Raw genomic sequence first — 21,282 nt, forward strand, 5'->3', positions numbered from 1 at the left:
GACCAAGGGAGGTAATTAGTTGTCTGTGGAAACACGTGTTCGTTAATATATTTCATATATCTATATTCTTTCTGCCATGATATGTAAACAATAACCGGTGGAAGATAATGGCTGAGGAGGATGTCGATAACCAGGCATGTTTGTTTGTATCATACTAAATCTACTGAAGAACTAGTTTTACTAAAACAATTGTCAGTCAATAGAATATTTTAAAAATCATCTATAGAACCCATGTAGTTATTGATATTGTGTCTCTAAATCACTACGAAATTCAATGTTTAATCTTAACGCACTTGAATTTTTTTAAGACTACACCTTACAGGCGATCTAGTAAACGCATGTTATGCATGAGTTTGCAGATGTGTGTGTATATATATATATATATATATATATATATATATATATATATATATATATATATATGTATATATAATTCGTTGAAGTTGTTCAAGTCGAAGTGCTTATGTATAATAACACTTTCTCTCGCTTCTTACATATGTGAGGAGAGAGAATAGTGTTATTGTTCTACGTCATTAAAAAAGAAAATTATTTCTTAATTAGATATAGCATACTGTATTAAATACCTTTATTATATTATTAAGAGACAGAATAGTTTAGATAAAATTTTATAATAATACACTGTAGAATGTTATTTCTTCGTTCAACGTTTGTTTTAAATCTACATAATAATCAGTTGACACAAACTCACTTTGTTCTTCGTCATTTACCTGTTTCATGTGTTCTAGGTTTTTGTATCTACACTTGTTTTACTGGACAACCTCTATGTTTCGCTGAACCTGTGAGAAACAGTCAAATCTCCCTCAAATCACATCCTCCCAGTTTAATTAAAAGGAGGCATTAAATAGTGTCAAACCTTGTCTGACGATAAGATAGGAAGGTCACAAGGAGAACTAGAGCTGAACCGTGGGCTAAACAACAGCAACCACTAATACGCTTTCTATAATTGTAAAAAATATTAATGCATCTTAGAATTAAATTATTATCTTACATAAATTACATTTCTTTGTTATTTGAACGTGAACTTCTCGAGCTTTACATTCACTTATAAAAAATAAAGATCGCCCCAATTTAGTATAGAACCCTACTTAACTGTAGAAAGTTAACACTATCGTTTATTTCATGCAATACAAAAGTAGGAGTTCCCTTGTAATAATTTTAAAAATGTAGTATGCCTTTGAATGATCTGTGTCATTGAACTACGCTCGTGTTAAGTCACCATATCGATCTCAGTATTCATTGCAAACATATTTCATCGATGCCTGTTTCTAAGTTGGGCTGGGAACAACATAAACAACCCAGAGTTTTAGACTGTGTAAACATAAACATGCGCGCGCGAACACACACATTGGAAAAATTTTTGGCGTGTGTATGAAAGAGCTGTAGTTAAATGCAGGTCATATACTTAAGGTTGACTTCATTTTTGGTAAATTTTCAGATTAACACCCGCACGATTTTCACTATGGTGTTAGGGTCAGGGTTGGGTTAGGGTTAGTGACGGAATTCCCTAACCGTAACCCTAAACCCTAACCTTAACCCTAACACCCTAGTGAAAATCGTGCGGGTGTTAATCAGAAATTTTACCACATTTTTAATCAATTAAAAAAATTAAAATATATTTTCTTTTCACAAAATTAAGTACGATAACCAGCTTTTAACTATGTCTCTTTCATACTGAAGGCACTCTTGGCAATTATTTTATCCATAGAATCAGTTGGCAACAATGACTATGTTAAGGAGGTTTAATAAGACCAAAACATCTGGAGCTTTGTGACCATAGTTACCACTACCTAGTATATATTTTCCACTTAATTCCTTTCGGAATATTATCTCCACTTAGTTCCTGATAATTTGACGGTTTGAGAGTTATCACCCTTGACTCTTTTGAAATTAATCTTCACCAACGTTAGACGTTTATCATTGCAGTTATAATTTCATTTGATTAAGAATTATTTTCAGTTTAACACATAAAGAATTGTAGCGTGCATTTAACTACATAGGATACACTCACACACACACACACACATACATATGTAAAGAATAAGGAGAAAATGGAGAGGCAGCTGTTTTGATTCAGTATTTTATAATGAATAAATAATATTTTATTAATTACCTCTCCATTTCTCCTTAATCTTTAAATATGTGAACCACGGTTTATATGGTTACCTTATAGTTGAACTTTCTATGGATTGGTAACTAACCAGTATTTTCATGAGATTTTACTAACCCTTAATGGGGTTTATAACCTTTGTATATATATATATATATATATATATATATATATATAAATCAAATATACAGTGTTATAGATCTATCAAAGCCAATCATACCAGCTAGTTTGCACTGGCTATTAGATAACACCATGGTTAAGTAATACTATGTACTTATATATATACATATGTATGTATGTGTGTGCCAACAAGGAAAATGGATCTAAATAGTGATGATAATATACTCATCATCATTTTAATGTCCATTTCTCCATGCTCGCTCTCATGAGTCAGATTGAATTCTTTGAGGTAGATTTTCTATGGCTGGATGCCATTCCTATTGCCAACCCTCACCTGTTTCCAAGTAAGGTAATATTGACATGTTTTCAAAGAAGATTGGAAACAAATAACACTGCTTGTATGATGGTGATACTTGTTTACAACTATCACATGATGTCAAAACAAGGAGACATAAACACATCTACACACATGTACATGCACACACACATGACAAGCTTCCTGCCAAGATGTCACAGTTTGTTCATCTGCCACTTCACTAAATACACCAGTTGTACTTTATTGTGATGCCAGTGCTTGTGAAGTTGTCTTGTCCCAAGATCCTCACTGCTCTAATCCATTAGCATTCAGATTACTCTGACAAATGTAATGCTTATTTATTTACATTGTTTTGAATTAATTATGCATTATCTTTTAGCTTCGAGATTTCCATGATGTGATTTTTTGTTTTCAGGATGACATTGTAGGGTAGATGTGAGAGACTGGATATGGCTGGTTTGAACATAGAACAGGTAGAATATTTGGGTTAGACACAGCCAGTTTAAATGACGGAGTGCTAAGATGTCTCTGTTTATTTTGGATAATATGAGGGGATGATTGCAGAGAATGGACTGGTGTGAGAGGGAGAGAGAAAATAATGAATGGTTATGAGAATATGTAAAGAGAGAGAGAAAGAGAGAGCTAGATAACAGTAGCATAGGGAAGTAGCTTCTGCATAGTTTCTGCTTATCAAATTTCACTCACAAAGTATTGGTCAACCTGAAGCTACAGGAGACATTTACCCAAGTTGCTGGATAGAGAAATTGAAACTAAAGTAAACTTCTTAACTGCATCCTATTGTATATCTTAGTTTTCTCAAAACTTTGCCGACAGTGTAAATGAGGTTCATTTAATATATCTTTGTGATGCTCTATCAAACTTCAATTGGGTCTATTTTGCTGTTTATCTTATCTAGACAGCTAAAAATGATATCAACAAATAATTATCTAGACAGCTAAAAATAATATGAGCAAATAATTTACCATATTCATCTTCATTTGCCCAGGTCTTGTGTCTAAGTAACAAATTATTTTCTCATAAGAAGATTCAGAAAAACTTTAAAAACTAATCAAGGAAAATTATACTCCACTTCCAGTGATATGTGCTAATTGGTAATGCAATCTTGTCTAATGTTAATTTAGCCTGGAAGACAATATTTGAAACAAAATCTTTTTTTATCTATACAAACATGCTATGTTATTTGATTTTCTGAATGTGATGAAATAACATGTCCTGTACTTGATTATATAAACATGTTTAGAATTTCTAAATATTTGTGGACATAATAAATAAATTCACTGGTTGCTGTAAGTGTGGCTGTGTGGTAAAAAGTTTGTTTCTCAACCACATAGTTCTGAGTTCAGTCCCACTGCATAACACCTTGGGCAAGTGTCTTCTGCTTTAGCCCCTGGCTGACCAATGGTTTGTGAGTGGATTTGGCTGACAGGAACTAAAAGAGCCCCATGTGTGTGTATATGTGTGTGTTCATGTGTGTTGTCTCCATGTCTTGACATCAAATGATAGTTGTAAACAAGTGTCACTGTAAAAATATGTCTGCTCATAGGGAAAGATTATCTTACTTGGAGACAGGTGAGGGTTGGCATCAAAAAGAACATTTGGCTAAAAAAACTCTGCCCTACATTGCAGCTTTGGCCAACTTGTATAATTCTTACATGTAGAGTACTCAGAATCACAATATCTGATTTTTCCTGAAACTGTATAATGATGGGATTATAATTGAAAATATGAAATAAAGAAAGGTTTCCAATCAAGTAAATTGGAAGATGGTTTGTTTTTCACAATATACTCTAGAAGACCAGTGATTGGAGGAAGTGTGTACAATATTAGATGTGCCAGTTGAGGAATTTGGGATATTATACACATTTGCTGAGAGCTGAAGTGATTCGATTGTTCAAAGAACAAATCAAATCTTGATGTGCTTTTTATAATCTTCAAGATACTAAATTTCTAGACAAGGCCACTTGAAACTGGGAGTTTTTGTCATGTGTAGTGATTAAGATCTTTTTTGTTGTTAGTTGTGGCTGATGCTGGTGTCACGTAACTGGCACCTGTGCCAGTGACAGGTAAAAAGGACTCCATTGTACACTTGGAGTTGTTGGCATTAGGAAGGGCATCCAGCCATAGAAATTATGCCAAATCAGATTGGAACCTGGTGCAGCTCTCCAGCTTACCAGTTTCAGTCAAACCATCTAACCCATACCAGCATGGAAAGCAGATGCTAAATGATGACGATGATGTGGCATACAAAATATTGTGCTGCTATATATTGATATTTCATAAACACCTTCCTACTACTATTCTTCATTATGAATGGACTTAATTTTAAATTTCTCAGCAAATTGAGCAAAACTAAATGTTAGTTAAGAGGGAGTTGCTTAAAATTTTATGTTGGACATTTTAATTCCAATTTAAAGTTAATTTACTTTAATTTCATTATTGATACAGGAAACATCATATCTGTTAATGTATGGCATAATTTGATTGATTAAAAAATAAATTTTTTTCATTTTACTAAAAGATGTGATGGCATTTGAAAACTTTCATATTAATTATTGGTTTCAAATTTTGGTACAAGGCCAGCAAATTCGAAGGAGGGAGTAACTCAATTACATCAATCCAATGCTCAACTGGTACTTATTTTATCGACTTCAAAAGGATGAATGACAAAGCGACCTCTGCAGAATTTGAATTTAGAACGTACAGACGGACAAAACGACACAAAGCATTTTGCCTGGTGTGGTAATGATTCTGCCAGCTCACTGCCTTAGCTTACATATTAATTATTGGAGCAGGTGTTGATTGAGTAGACTTATCGTTAAAAGCATTTATACCATGGCCATTCCATCTTTTTGTATATCTGGGAGATTGTCCATGTGTTCTTCCTGTGTTAAAATGCAACATCACATTTCGTAATACTTTTTCTATATTTTGGAGATGAGGAATTATATACATTATTTACAATGGCTGGAGAGTTGTCCTCACTTTGTTTGTTGTTATCACAACGTTTCAGCTGATGTACTCTCCAGCCCTCATCAGGTGTTCTGATGGAATTTCAAACCCAATCCTTTACTTGATTAATGGGGTACACTGTTCTCATTCTTAAGGTATGTTGCTGATGTTATTTTCCTTTTGATGTTATTTTTCATGTCCCTGCCTGGGATTGAACTTAGAATCCGAGGGTTAGTAGCCAGTGCTCTTATCCATTGCACTATATGCCCACAGACAGGGACTTGAAAAATAATATCAACAGAAAAATAACATACCAACAGTGTACCCCGTTAGTCAAATAAAGGGTTGGGTTCGAAATTCCACCAAAACACTAGATGAAGGTTGAAGAGTACATCAGCCAAAACGTGATAACAACAAACAAGGTGAGGACACCTATCCGTCCATTGTAAATAATCACATTTCGTGTACAAACATCATTTAATTCATATTTCATTTGAAGAGAGAATCCCTTTGTTACCAGTGGAAGTAATAGCTCCCTAGACTTTTCCCATCCTATTTTTATTCTGGTCATTATGTTTGTGGAACACTTTCCTCTACTGCTAATTTGTTCACCTAAGTAAGAGGACATATCAATTACTTCCAGTATGTGACCTTGCCAGGCACCATCACCTAAAGTTCTATCAGTCCTGAAAAAAGTAGATCTAAATATCAGCTAATTTTAAACATCAAAGGGCTTCTTTCTGCCATGTCCCTCTTATGTAAACTACAATCCTGTTTTTCTCAGTAATGCAAATTTCTCCTTCCCTGTCTTGAACCCATCTCTATTGCCCAGGATACTTACTCATTCAAATTTCACTCCCAAGGATTATGTTTGTGAATATGTAGACCCCAACTTTTCTTATCTCTCACCTAGATTTTGTTAATAATAACTTTCAGCTTCTGTGGCTCAGGGTTTCCTTCCTTCATTCTCCTAAATACATCTACTCCCTCTATTGCTATCTAAATTCCTCAAATCACAAGCAATTCTTTGACCATATCTTCTGCATTGTCAATATCTGTCTTTACTCTCCTCATTCCAAAGTCATTGTCTTCAGCAAGGCTGTGGAGTCAAAACAAAAAAACTTTGACTCTGACTCCAACTCCTCTACTGTTGGTACCTCCAATTCGTCTTTATGTGATGTTGGTCTACATATCTCACAAAGCATATGCATACGCTTGTACTTTGAGTAGGCCTTTATGTTATAACTGGTTTATATCAAAGAATGTGGAGGCGCAATGGCCCAGTGGTTAGGGCAGCAGACTCGTGGTCATAGGATCGCGGTTTTGATTCCCAGACCAGGTGTTGTGAGTGTTTATTGAGCGAAAACACCTAAAGATCCATGAGGCTCCGGCAGGGGATGGTGGCGAACCCTGCTGTACTCTTTCACCACAACTTTCTCTCACTCTTTCTTCCTGTTTCTGTTGTACCTGTAATTCAAAGGGTCAGCCTTGTCACACTGTGTCACGCTGAATATCACAGAGAACTACGTTAAGGGTACACGTGTCTGTGGAGTGCTCAGCCACTTGCACGTTAATTTCATGAGCAGGCTGTTCCGTTGATCGGATCAACTGGAACCCTCAACGTCGTAAGCGATGGAGTGCCAACAAAATATTAAAGAATAAAGATATTGTGAATTGGAGTTGGTATAGTTTTACTGACTCAGACTACCCCTTAACTGTTTCCGACTCCACGATTCCAACTCTGACTCCACAGCCCTAGTCTTCAATGACTTCAATGCTCACAACTACCAACTATTCTTACATTAATCCTGCACTGATGCTTCTGGTTGCAGAAACCAGATCATTTGCTTTTCTCAGCTCTTCACACCTTGTTTTATCTCCTTTTCACATTCCAGATTGATGTACAGACATTCCAGATACCCTTGATCTCTTTCACATTACGTAAGAAAGAGATCAAGGGGATCAACTCTTTTGATCTGTAATCGTCTCTGTACTTATCAGGTTATCCAACCACTGCCTTATCAGAAATGTCCAACACACAGGCACATACTACATAGTACACCCTGCCCACCCCCAGACCCTGAAAGATGTCAAAGCAACTGCTTTCTTTCCTTCCTCTGTCCACTTTCAGAGACTCTGAAAGATGTCATAGGAACTGCCCTTCCTTCCCCAAACAAAAGCTAATTACAGTTTACTTTTCCTTTAAAAGTATTTTCTACTTTGTTTTACCTTTTTTTTTGTCTGCTTCAACTTACTTATATTCCTTTTCTAATTTTGGCACAAGGCCAGCAATTTTATGGGAAGGGGAAGTTGATTACATCGACCCCAATGCTCAACTAGTACTTATTTTATTGATTTCAGCAAAATTTGAATTTAGCATAATTAGACAAATGAAATGTTGCTAAGCATTTTGTCTGGCATTGTAAAAATTCTGCCAGCTCACTGCCTTTCAACTTGCTTATATTAGAAATAACCATGATCTGTCTAATTGATTTCCAAATCTCATGCTTCATTGCAGAGAAATGACTAAAGTTTCCTTCAGTTCAGACTATGTTTCAGTAGAATGTTGATTTCGAGAAAGCTTCAATGTTTGATCATTTTCTTAATTTTAGAATGTCTCATAAAATATCTCTGAGGGTTGGTGAAATGATTCACAGGATTTCGTTTTGGGATTTTCTATTTATTAACCTGTTATGCACATGTTTGGAGTCATGGAAATGTGAGAACTGTGAGAGTGACATGCAAAATACCTTGTAATATATAGATAAGGGGCCTATTACATTCTATGTTCAAATTCTGCTGAGGTTAACTTTATGTCCCTTTCACAACAATAAGAAAAAAGTGGCTTTGTAGCTGTGGTAGACCTCAATATATTATATGCATTTTAAATGTATATTATACAAGTGTTGTAGTTTGCTTGAAACATTGTAATATTGAAGAAGGGAAAATAGGAAAGCTTCTGACAATGTGGGAAGTTTAACAGAACCTGTATAACTAGACATTTCCCAGATTGTTTTTCTTCTGAGGATGAGTCTTTGTGCCTGAAATATAAAAGTTTTCTTAAACTTTCCGCATTGTTAGAAGCTTTCCTATTTTCCCTTTTTTCTGCCTGTATATTATGCAGATTTTGTTATTCAAAACCAAGAGGCATCTGTACACTATGTGACAACTCTACTAACCAGATTTCAATAAGCAAATTTGTAACTTTTTCTTTTGTTGTTGACATATTTCTTTATCTCAAAGTAAAAGTTCTATTTATTGATCAACTTGTTTTTATAGCCTTTGCTCTCATTTTTACACTGTTTACTTATTATCTTTACACTGATTACTAAGAAGGTGAGCTGACAGAATCATTAGCATGCTGGGCAAAATGTCTGTAGTATTTCATCTATCTTTACATTCTGATTTCAAATTCCATCAAGGTCAACTAGTGCCCTCCTCTAAAAAATTTTAGGCCTTGTGCCTATGGAAAAGACTATTACACTGATTGCTATTTCAGACACCTATTATTTTCATCCACCGTTAAACCATCCATAGATAATTCATGATTTCTCAAAATTTTTCTTTTAATCACAAACTTTATTTTTACTGTATATTTCATTTGTACAAGTTTGTTATTGTTTCCACCAGTTTATTGTTAGAAGCAGTAAAAAATTTTAAAGTTTTTTCTATCTTTAAGTGGCTCAACAGAATATAAATTCTTCTGCTATTTTCCATACACTTCTGTAACTTTCATAATCTGGCTTGATGCCTTTGTGCATTATTGCAAAAGACACCAATAAAATACCAGACTTGATAAGTAAGTATGAGGGTGTGGTGAGGTTGTTCAATTAAATCCTTCAAGGCAATCCTCCAGCATGGTTATGGTCCAGTGATTGAAACAAATGTTTTGGGAAATTATAAAATCATTTTATAGGTTTGTTTCTGTTCATAACATCTATTTTAAATCCTACCAACTTTGATATGCTGTACTAAACACAGCCTTTTAATTTTACTATCCAAAGTATCTTAATTACTAACATTACATTGGCTACACCCACTTGCCATATCTAATATCACTTGGTGTCACCAGTTTTTGTGCTAGGCTATCAAATGTTACAGTGTATATACTTTGTATTATCACTGCTACTTTAGACTACAAGAACTATACTTTATAAACATCACCATATGACCATATATATTTTGGCACTCTGTATTATAACATCTGTTCTGTCAATGTCATTAGGTATTATATGGTGTATTAGTATCTTGTTCCCAATTTTCTCTCTTAAAGCCTGTTTTATATTGTTATCACTACAAGATAACAAAACAAAATTAACATAAGCGTTGAGCAATTTTATTTTTCATGCAATAGTCAAATACATTAATTACAGATTGTATTGGGATTTGCATGTTGGAAAAATGCTTAGCAGCATTTCCTCTGGCTTTATGTTCTGAGTTCAAATTCCACTGAGGTTGACTTTGCCTTTCATCCTTTCGGGGTCGAAAAATAAGTACCAGTTGAGCACTAGGTTCAATATAATCAACTTATCACTTATCCTCCCTTGTAATTGTTGGCCTTGTTCCAAAATTAGAATGAATTATTATTATTATTATTATTATTATTATTATTATTATTATTATTATTATTATTATTATTATTATTATTATTATTATTATTATTATTATTATTATTATTATGATTATTATTATATAAGGTGGCAAGCTGGCAGAATTGTTAGCACGCTGGATGGAATGCTTAGCAGTATTTCACCTGTCGCTACGCTCTGAGTTTAAATTCCACCGAGGTTGACTTTACCTTTCATCCTTCCAGGATCGATAAATTAAGTACCGGTTACGCACTAGGGTTGATGTAATCGATTTAATCCCTTCCCCCAAATTTGAGGCCTTGTACTTCCAGTAGAAAGGATTATTATTACTATTATTATTCAGTAGTCTTATTTTTATCGCATGCTTTCACTGCACTACTGAGTGCAGCTCTGTGTGCCTTGGGTATGTGCTGTAGTTTGTTTTGGTGTTGTTATTTTCATTAAATTGAAAGTGCTTTACACAGGATTTGTGCGGTACCTAATGGTGCCATTTTCTGTATGTTATATATTTTAGTAAGTCATGGTGTTTTGGTTATGTATTTGTCTGTATGTTTTTTAATCATACCTAATGCACCTATTATTATAGGGATCGTTTCTGTTTTTGGGCTCCACATTTGGGTTACCTCTATTTCCAGATTTTTGTATTATGGGAGTTTCTATTTTTTATTGGTGCTTTCACTGCACTCTTAATCACTGCTGTGTGCACCTTGAGTATGTGCATTGCTTTCTCCTGTGTGCAGTGTCTGCTAAAGCTATTTTATTTATGCTGCACATATTTGTAAGCACTGGGGATTTGATTATGTGTTTGTTAGATGTTTCCTTTTTTGCCATTCTCAAGATAGCCTTTATCATAGGGATTGTTTCAGTTTCCAGGTGCTGCATTCAGTTTTTTTGTTTTTTTTTTGTATTTCCAGATCTTTTTATTTGGACGATTTCTTCATTTCTTTGAGAGCTACATTATCTTCTGTTTTGATTGAAACCTCCATTTCTTGTTTGTCCTTGATAGCAATATCTGGTTGATTAACCTTAATCTCCGTGTCTGTATGTATTGGTATATTCCAGAATATAGTCACATGTTATTATCTGTGATCTTTCTGGTGTATGCCTATACCATTTTGTTTCTGTGTTGGTATTTCACAGTGTTGGTATAATTTTCAGTGTATGTAAATCCTTTCATGTCTTTGTGGATGTATTCTTTCTTCACAAAGACTTGCAGTCAGAAATTACATGATTAATTGTTTCTTCTCCATCTCTACATATTTTGCTGTTACTTACTGAATCAAGTACTTCATTATGTGCATTTGGTGGTTTCTGGTGAAGTGGCTTCATTTCTGTACTGCAATTAAGAACCTTTAGTTTCAGCTTTGAGTTTTGTGCTATTCAGCCAGTGTTGCAAATTTTCTTGTCTACTTCAATCCTATTCAGCATTTTCATCTGTTGGCTGTGTCGAGGACTTTTCTTGCCTTTGATTAATCATAGCATTCTGTATCACTATTGTTACATTAGATTTTAATCTTTTTGCAATTTCATTTGATTTTTCTCCTTTTTTTTATGCCTACCTGTCATTTCAGCCCATTTTGTATTTTTTAGTTTCCTTGAAGACAAAACAGTTTTGTTTTGTTTATGTTTTATAGTTCTTTGCAATTATTTTCCATTCTTTACTAGATATTTTCAGAGCTCTACAGTGGATACTTTATAATAGCTTTTTAGTTGCATTAGGTTTCTATTGTCTTCTTTTCATGGTAAATATAGTTTTAATACCGGATATTGGATGAAGGCGGTGAGCTGGTAGAATCTTTAACATGCTGGGCAAAGTGCTTAGTAACATTTCGTCTGTCTTTATGTTATGAGTTCAGATTCCACCGAGGTCGACTTTGCCTTTCATCCTTTTGAGGTTGATAAAATAAGTGCCAGTTAATCACTGGGGTCAATGTAGTCGACTTACCCCTCCCCTAAAATCGCTGGCCATGTGCCAGAATTGAAACTGATATCAGATATTCGATGTTGTATTCTAAATGTATTCATTTTTCTTGTTTTTCTGTGTAGTCTAATCTTGTTCATTTAACATTCAATTTAGAATATTATAGCTATAACTGTAATGTCTGGAGTTTTACCTAATTACCTAATTTTTCATTTAGCTCACATTTAAGTATTAATTCAATGTATCTATAACATTCCATCTTAATCTTTTCTTTCATTTGTGTGTGTGTGTGTGCTACCTTGTTAGGATCATTGATTACTAAATATTTGTATATCTTTATTTGGTTAAAGTTTTCTTATCTCAGTTTTTTTTTTTTAAATCCTATATGATAATAGTGTTCTTAGTATCCCTCATCTTCAGTGTTGCCCTGACACATTTTTGTTTGCTAATCCAAATCTCAACAGTTCCCATTGTAAATCCACACACTATCTATAGTAGATAGACGTTATCATCAGCGTTGATGTTGTTGCTGCTGATGACGGTGTTGATTAGCACAATTATTAAAGTGTTGGATGAAATGCCTTGCAGTATGTCTTCTGGCTCTCTATTATTCTGAGTTCAAACTTCAGTAAGGTCCTTTCAACCATTCAGGTTTGATAAAACAAAGTACTGCTCAAGTACTGTGGTCAATGATATGAACTAGCATAATTCCCCCAAAATTTCAAGTCTTGTACTTATAATTATAAAATTATTATTAGTATCATTATTAGCAGTCTTGCCATCACAGAAGATCAGGTCTTCAGAAATGTTAATTGGCTGATTTGGTTGAACCTCAAACTGCCTTGCAGCATTTTAGTTCTTTCTATTCTGAATTTTCGGTTTGTAGAATTAATCTGGTCATGAGGTGCCTTTAGTAGAGTTTATTCTATTTCAAGCATCCTGGTTAGGTCTACAGTTTAAGAATAACTTCCTCTCTCTCTTCCTTCTTTTCACAAGTCTTAGAAGTTCTGAAAAAAATTTAGAGTCGTGCATGATACACTTGTCTTTCTAAATAGCAGAAAAGACTGTCCACAGAGACAGACGTCAAGCAACTAAGCATGACTGTATGGTTATAAAGTTTGATTCACAACCATGTGTTTTCAGGTTTAGTCCTATTGGATGGCAACTTGGGGAAGTGTCTTCTACTATATAACCTTGAGCTAACAAATGCCTTTTCAATGGAATGATTCAACACAAACTGAGATGCAGCTTGTTGTGATGATGATTATATATATATATATATATATATATATGATGATGATGATGGCCATCCACTCGTGACCGAGGAAGACCATTGCCGACCTTCAGGAACATTGTGTGCTCTAGGACTAACTTATATTTTGCATTTGCGGCTCCATTGGTGGCTAATGAGCCCTGCTCTTGACAAGCATACACGACTGCAAACATTGCAGACCAAGCTTTCCCCATTCACTTTACGAGCCGTGCGCGTTTGCTCAGCTCGCTTAAGTTCTTCATGCTGGATACGTGCTCTCTCAAAAAGTGTCGATCCCCACCTTAACCTACTTCCTCCATCCGTGGCGATGACAGGTATTGTTCTCCCAGTCAGTGTCCTGCATATCACAGGCCTTTAATGAGGACTTGACACAGTCCTTAAACTGCAGCCTTGGTTTCTGCCGGAGTCTCCTTCCATTCACAAGTTCTCCAGATAGCATCTGCTTAGGAATTCTGCTATCCTTCATTCTAATAAGGTGTCTAGTCCAACATAACAGGTGCTTGTGCACCATTGCCTCAGTACTCAAGATATCAGCTGTCCTCAGGATCTGTGTGTCTGGAATCCTTGAGGTCCAGCCAACATTGAGAATGTGCCTGAGACATCTCTGATGAAAGCGTTCAACCTGACATATATATATATATATATATATATATATATATATATATATATATATATAGACATACACACACACATATATTATGTGGTGTGTGTGTATGACAAGATACTGTTCTGTAGTTTGTTAATTGTACTTTATTACCATTAGTTTTCATTAATAGATATTTTTATAGAATTTATAAATTCTAAAAATTCTGTGTGCCTTTTGTTCTTTCAATTTAGAAATTTATTACTTCTAGAAGTATTTTAAGAGCTTCAATTGTGCAAAGCCTACTTTCCATTTTTGTTACATGTATATATATATATATATATATATATATATATATGCTGGAACTGTGGCTATAATATTACTTTGCTGTTTGGAGTCTGTACCCTTAAACTTTAAATTCTATATGTACTGTGTAACTAATCTTGTAGTGCTTAATGTTTTGTGAGCAAATGTATGTTTGTACATACATATGTTTGTACATACATATGTTTGTACATACATATGTTTGTACATACATGTACAAATGTACGTTTGTACATACAAATCCTTAAAAGGATTTGATTTGACACCAATATATTTATTGCATTTGTAGATTGTTACTTATAGAGCACTTACCATTAAGGGGTCATTGTGTGGTTGCTCTTCTGTTACAGGTGGGTGAGTTACTCACATGGAGTCTTGGAGAGTCTAGTATACCTTTACTTTTATTGCTGCTCTTCAGGCTGTTTTCTTCCACATTGTTTATGTTTTTAGTATTAATGCTATTGTATTTACTTTTAACCCTTTAGCATTTAAACCAGCTATATCTAACCCAAATATCCTTCCTGTTTTATGTTCAAACTGACTAGAGCCAACTTCTCACACTTACCCTATAATATTATTCTGAAAATAAACAATCACATCATCGAAATTGTGAAGCTATGAAATAATGCATGATTAATTCAAAGCAGTGTGATTAAATACACATTACACTTGACTGAGTTATCTAAATGCTAAACGATTAATATTAGTGTCGTTAGTATTATCTCTATAACTCTTTTTCTATCATTATTATTGCTATTGGACATAGGAAATCCTACACATAGAAAGGTACTGTGTTAGTACTCCTAATGCTTGGATTTGTATGAAAAGTTTATATCACTTCACCTCTTATTCTTAAACGGTTAGCATTACCTAGTCTCAAGTTAAAACTAGGTTTTTTTTTCCTTACTTTTACTTTTAAGTCAAGTGTTTAAAGAGGTTATGCTATTCTTACTTTATTTTTGTTATCACTTGTCTTGGACTGAATATTGGAATTTTAATCCACATTTAGGTTTCTTTTTCTATATAAATAAAACTATTTGTATTTTGCTTGGCTTCAGAGTTTCAATGACTGTATTTTGTTAACTTTAGAGATATTAGAGTAGTACAAGTTATCAACTAGGTAGATGTTTCTGGGAATGAAAATTTCACCATAAACTCTCTCTCTCTCTCTCTCTCTATATATATATATATATATATACACACACACACACATGCACACACACACATGCACACACACACACATGTACACACGCATACATATATACACATGTACAAATGTATGTACATACATATATGCATCCATATGGTGGTGGACTTTTGTCATTCAGTTAGGATTCAGCATGGTCACAGTCTAATGACTGAAACAAGTAAAAGATGATAAAAGATAGTAATCCTCTCCTCCCCTCTTTCAATCCTCACAGCCCTGCCACTCTCTTGAGAAAGATTTCTATAAAGGATTATGAGTTCAATCTTAACCTAAAGATATGTGGACATATAGCACCTGTAAAAACAGGAAATATTTTAATTAAATTATAACACAAAAGAAAATCGAATAGACGAACCATTATAATAACTTCACTTTATGTTGTGTATTATTTGATTTCTAGACTGTTGGAGTGACTTCTGATGGCCAACCTCAACTTGCAGAAGAAGATTCAGCAGAAAAACTGGTAAATATTGTTTGTTTTATGTTTGCATTGGCTTGTCAGATGAATTCGTTTTTTTGTTTTCTTTTATTATAATCCTTTCCAATGTTATTTGAATTAACATGAAAAATATTTTTATCATACTATTTTACGGATTATGTAGCTTTTTTCTTTCTCTATGACTTTTGTTTATTGTTTTTGAAATCTGAAGAAATTTTACCTCTTTCCACAAATATGATGATGACTACCAAGTAGAAAAAGACAAATTTATCTGGTAACCCAATAGCAATAAATGAATTTTAGTTTCATTTTGATAATCACATGTATTTCATTATTTCACTATAACTTTTGTTTCAGCCAACATTGTCCTACAGTTAATTTATCTCTGTGTCTGACTGATTTAGTCTCTTTGTAGGCCTAATATTTTTTGGGAGACTTTCCATTCTAAAGTCAAATATCTATCCCAACAGTTAGATATGTATGTGTATGTAAATGACTATGTCTAACCTTAGATTACTTACCTTATCCAATCAATTCTCAAACCTAGAACCTTTTGTATCCATATTTAACCTCCCTTCCACAACATTTATCTGTTAAATATCAATTGTATTAATCTTTTGTGCCTAAGAGGGTCGTTAAGAGATACGAGCAGACTAATTATACTGTGTAACAAAATTGAAATTTTTTTTTTGTCTTTGGTCAGTAAGTGTTATTTTCTATTTGCTTCCATCTAGAAATCAATGAAAATGACTTCTAATCTCTTCAGGCTTTGCTTTTGTGACCTAGTCATCAATGTTTTGAAACTGACCTATTTTCTATTACATTTCAGAGAGATTCAGCACTGAGTTGTTGAAGCAGAAATATTATTATAGCAAATATTCTGCTCAATACCACAGATTTACTTATCAGTTGCTTGACCTTAATCACTAGAGCATGTCCCTTAGTGGCTGACAATATGTACATCTCTGATCATGAGCAGGAGTAGTGGGGGAGCATCATAGCCATATGTTGAGAGGGATTCTTTGGGGCTTGAATAAATGTAACATAGATAAAGTTTGAAGGAAATACTAGCCATTTTTCATACTTTTCAGTGGTAAGCAAATAGGAAATAACAGTTGCTACCAAAAGACAAAAATCATGTTACACTGTTACTTAAAAGGAGGTGAAAGACTGATGCCTTACATACACAACCATTATCATCCTGTTTTCCATTAAACATATATTATGTCTGTATATTTATATTAGAAGTGATGTCATTGATTACAGTTATATAAATTTAATTCTTTTTTTTTTCATTTTTGTTTAAAGGTTTCTGGGAATTTGGTAAATTCATCATCAGTACCACGAGAAAATTTAGTAAGTTTTCTGAAAAGTCTTGTAAATATATGCTAAAAGAAAAATTAGTATGTTAGTATTAACATAATCTTCCACTTTCAGTATTCTTTGTCTCTATATCTGGCAAAAATAAAAGTTTAATTAACTTCTTCAAAGTAAAAATGGGTTGATGCATTCTTCCAGTCATTAGCCTATGAGGGCCATCATCATTATTATCATCACTGATGTCTTAACCTTTGCAGTTGGCATTGGTTGATGTATTACAATTTTTCTTGATAATATTTATGAGATGCAACCTCTCTCTTCACATCATACCTCCATGAGGTATCTCTTCAACAGGTACTCACCACCAAAAATACCCATATTTGATCCATCAGTGGTTTTCATATTTGTTAAATGTCCACACCAATTTAAGTGTTTCTCAACACTCATTGGAGCTTTTTCAGCACAGTTGAATTCCATTTTATTTCTTTTACTGTTTCACGTCCAACAGACATTCTCAAATATTTTTCTCTTTTTCTGGAGAAATTCAAAATTCAACAACTCATTCTTTTTCCATCCTTTTCTGAACTTTGCTAAACTTATTCTTAACTTTGCTAATATTATAATTTCACTGCATCATCTTTCAGCTTTAACCCTTTAACACTTAATCTGCCCATATCCAGCTAAAATATTTTATCTGTTTTATGTTCAAACAAGCCTGATCTGGCCTCTTACACTACCCTACAATGTCATTTTAACAATGAATGAGCTTATCATTGAAATTTTGAAGCTACATGATAATGCATGTCTAACCAATGTGAATAAATAAGGTCACCTGCATATCACTAACTATTTACTACTTCTAACAAGTCATCTGAGGTGTCTGCAGGTTTAATTTCATGAGTTCTTTTCTTATTAACTACTCCTGTACATCTGACACATTCTGATCTTCTGACATCTTCAAAACTGGAAACTCATACTGAAAAATCTTTAGGTGTGGCTGTGTGGTAAGAAGCTTGGCAGAAACGTTAGCACGCTGGGCGAAATGCTTAGCGGTATTTTGTCTGCCGTTACATTCTGAGTTCAAATTCCGCCAAGGTCAACTTTGCCTTTCATCCTTTCGGGGTTGATAAATTAAGTACCAGTTATGCACTGGGGTCAATGTAATCGACTTAATCCCTTTGTCTGTCTTTCTTTGTCCCCTCTATGTTTAGCCACTTGTGAGCAATAGAAAAAAAAGATAAGAAGCTTGTTTCTCAACCATATGGTTCTGGGTTCAGTCCCACTGCGTGACACTTTAGGCACGTATCTTCTACTATAGCCTTGGGCAGACAAAAGCCTTGTGAGTGGATTTGGTAGATGGAAACTGAAAGAGGTTCATCGTTTTGGTAGAATTGCATGGTCTTTCAATATTGTTTTGCATACAAATAAAACTTTCTTCTTTATTTGTTTTGATTTTTTTATATGAAGTTATAAGGTGGATGAGGGTGAAAATCAATATATTGTGAAAATTAAATATTTGTGTAGTTTACATTTTGTGGTTGTATGCATTCTTCCTTTTATAAATAATTATACGATAGATTGAGAGACACTGAGACAGTCTCAATGATTGTCATCAAATGACACCACATTGTCAACTTGGATATTTCTTCTTGTAAAATGGGATTTTTTGAAAGATAAAAAAACATAAGGAGAAAAATATTTAACCCTTTAGTATTCAGATTACTGTTTTAAACATAATGCTTATGCATTCACATTTTCTTAAATTAGTCATGCATTATTTCATAGCTTTGAGATTTTGATGAGGTAGTTTATTTTTAAAATGACTCTGTAGGGTAGGTGTGAAAGGCCAGCTATGACCAGTTTGAAGATAAAAATGAGGTAGAATATTTTGACCAGATATGGCCAGTTTAAATGCTAAAGGGTTAAATGAAAATTGTAGCAAGAGAAACATTTTAATTGAGGATACTTAAATAATTTTTTTAAAAATTATTAATATTGTTATAATTCTGTTATTAATTCCAGATCTACACTGCTGTATCATTTCTGAATCATAATAAAGTACGGAACACTTCCATAGCACATAAAAAGTCATTTTTAAAACGGAAAGGTAAATACCAGCTTTATTTTCTTTCTTTCCTTTGTTTTTTTTTTACATTATTAAAGTGTTTATCTGATTGAAAAAACTAATAAAATTAAAAAACAGTTTTTAAATTAATTTCTGTACAAATTCAAATTAGATTGTATTTTGTTTTTTTTTAACTACTTAGGACTTTTTCTCGTGACACTAGGTCTACAATGGAGTATTACTGTTACATCTCGAATGTTACTGCTACTGCATTCACAGACATCCTAGAACACTCCCAGAAATGGGCCACCTAAATGATTGGCATAAAGTCTTTCACAGATATTCTCCAGTTCTAGTTCACAGGTGTGCTGTTTCCTCTCTGCTTTTCCTATCAGTAGTATAATGGCCTTTGTTCCTTGAAGTGAATTGGACTCACACCATTTCCACTCAGGCCTTCTAAACCCACTTGTCTTTCCTCCTCTCATCAGCCTTGTTTTGCCCCATGCTCCCAGGCTCCCAGGCTCTGTGCTATGCCCAGTCCATCCTTCCCAGAACATCAGGCCTGCTCATGTCTTTCTTGCGAGTGTTGACTTACATAACTTCCAATGTACATTAATGGCATCACTGGCCTTGAAAATCCTGTAAAGGCCATAAACACTGCCTCTTCCACCAGATTCAGCAAGCAAAAAAAAAAAAAAAAAGCTAGTGAAAATCATAAGAGTTTATTAAAATTGTACTTCTGTACTATATAATGGAGAAAGCTGCTTATTAATTAGGTATGTAACAATTACTAAAAGTACTAAAAGAAAGCAATTAAAGTGTTGACCATCTGGAAATATTTTTATAAATTCATTTTTGTAAGAAATTTCCTGTAATTTCGATTTCTCAAGTTTATTGAAATTTTTAAACTCCAGTTTCTTGCAAATTTAAATATTCATTGCATTCACTGTGTCTAATTCTTCACAGACTTAAATATTCATTGCATTCACTGCGGAGTATTCCATTTTCATTTGCAAAGTCTCTCACTTTCTCTTTAAAGTTTTAATTTGCTATTTGAAAAGCTGATAGTTTATTCTATTAATGTATACGTAATGTAAAAACATTATTTAGTGAATAAAAATTTTTTAAAATACCCATATAATTTTTGAATGCGAGATCGCTGTTAGAAGAGCCTAGAAGGTTGGGTAATTACTGTTAGAAGATAAGGAGAAGAAAAAAGTTACTGACAAGTACTCGAAACTTGCATCTTATTCACAGTTTCCAAACCTTCTATACCACTAAGCCAATATATACACAAACAAGTTATATGAGCAACTTCAACAGTGACACACACACATCAATACACACTCGTGCACACATATAGATACACATACACACGAATGAAAGACAATGAATGTGTGTGCTTGCTCACTGGCAAAACTTCATGCTGCATCACTTTTGTGAAGTTTTGTTAGTGAACAGGTCGCAGTTTCAAAGTGACAAAAATATTTTGACACAAATGAAATTTTAATGTTGAAGTGAAACTGGTACTACTTAAATACAGAGGTCCCTTAATGATTCTACTTAAATACAGAGGTACTACCTAAATACAGGTGTTATGTACAAAACATTTTAAATGTATGCTGTGAGAACGTGTAATGACACCCTAGCTCTAACCCTAACCAACCCTAAAACTAACCCTAAAAACTAACCCTCCCCTTCATATCGTTACGTAGATGTATCGGGACCTCTGTATTTAAGTAGTGCTGTGAAGCTAACAATTTTTGTGTGTTCTTGAATGGCTTACAGACATCTTCTATGCTGCAATTGTTTTTGTTTCAGCACACGATCTTAGACCAAGTCACTTGTTATGCAAGTACATCTCCATAATTTTTTTAATCACTGTGGGTAAATGGCCTTCTCAGTGACCTTCTCAAGCTCTCCAATATTTTAATTTCTAAACAGAAACAATCGGGGGCAGGAAGTGGGGTTGCAAAAAATTTGTAATTTCTCAAATTTTCTTTTTTATAGCATAAAAATGTATTTAT

At 33.8% G+C, this 21,282-nt stretch overlaps 1 protein-coding gene across 1 annotated transcript in view; it reads left to right on the plus strand.

Annotated features, from left to right (window-relative positions):
• The first annotated feature begins 5 nt into the window (after positions 1-5).
• LOC106873420 (peroxisomal membrane protein PEX14) overlaps positions 6-21,282 on the plus strand; it is a 56,424-nt gene continuing 35,147 nt past the window's right edge. The window contains exons 1-4 of the mRNA XM_014920779.3: positions 6-134; positions 15,832-15,894; positions 17,179-17,226; positions 19,213-19,297. Coding sequence (XP_014776265.1) covers positions 108-134; positions 15,832-15,894; positions 17,179-17,226; positions 19,213-19,297 — 223 coding nt within the window. The 5' untranslated portion in view covers positions 6-107. The remainder of the gene's footprint in view (positions 135-15,831; positions 15,895-17,178; positions 17,227-19,212; positions 19,298-21,282) is intronic.

Source organism: Octopus bimaculoides, chromosome 6, assembly GCF_046866305.1.
Source record: "Octopus bimaculoides isolate indiv1 chromosome 6, ASM4686630v1, whole genome shotgun sequence".
Lineage (NCBI taxonomy): Eukaryota > Metazoa > Mollusca > Cephalopoda > Octopoda > Octopodidae > Octopus > Octopus bimaculoides.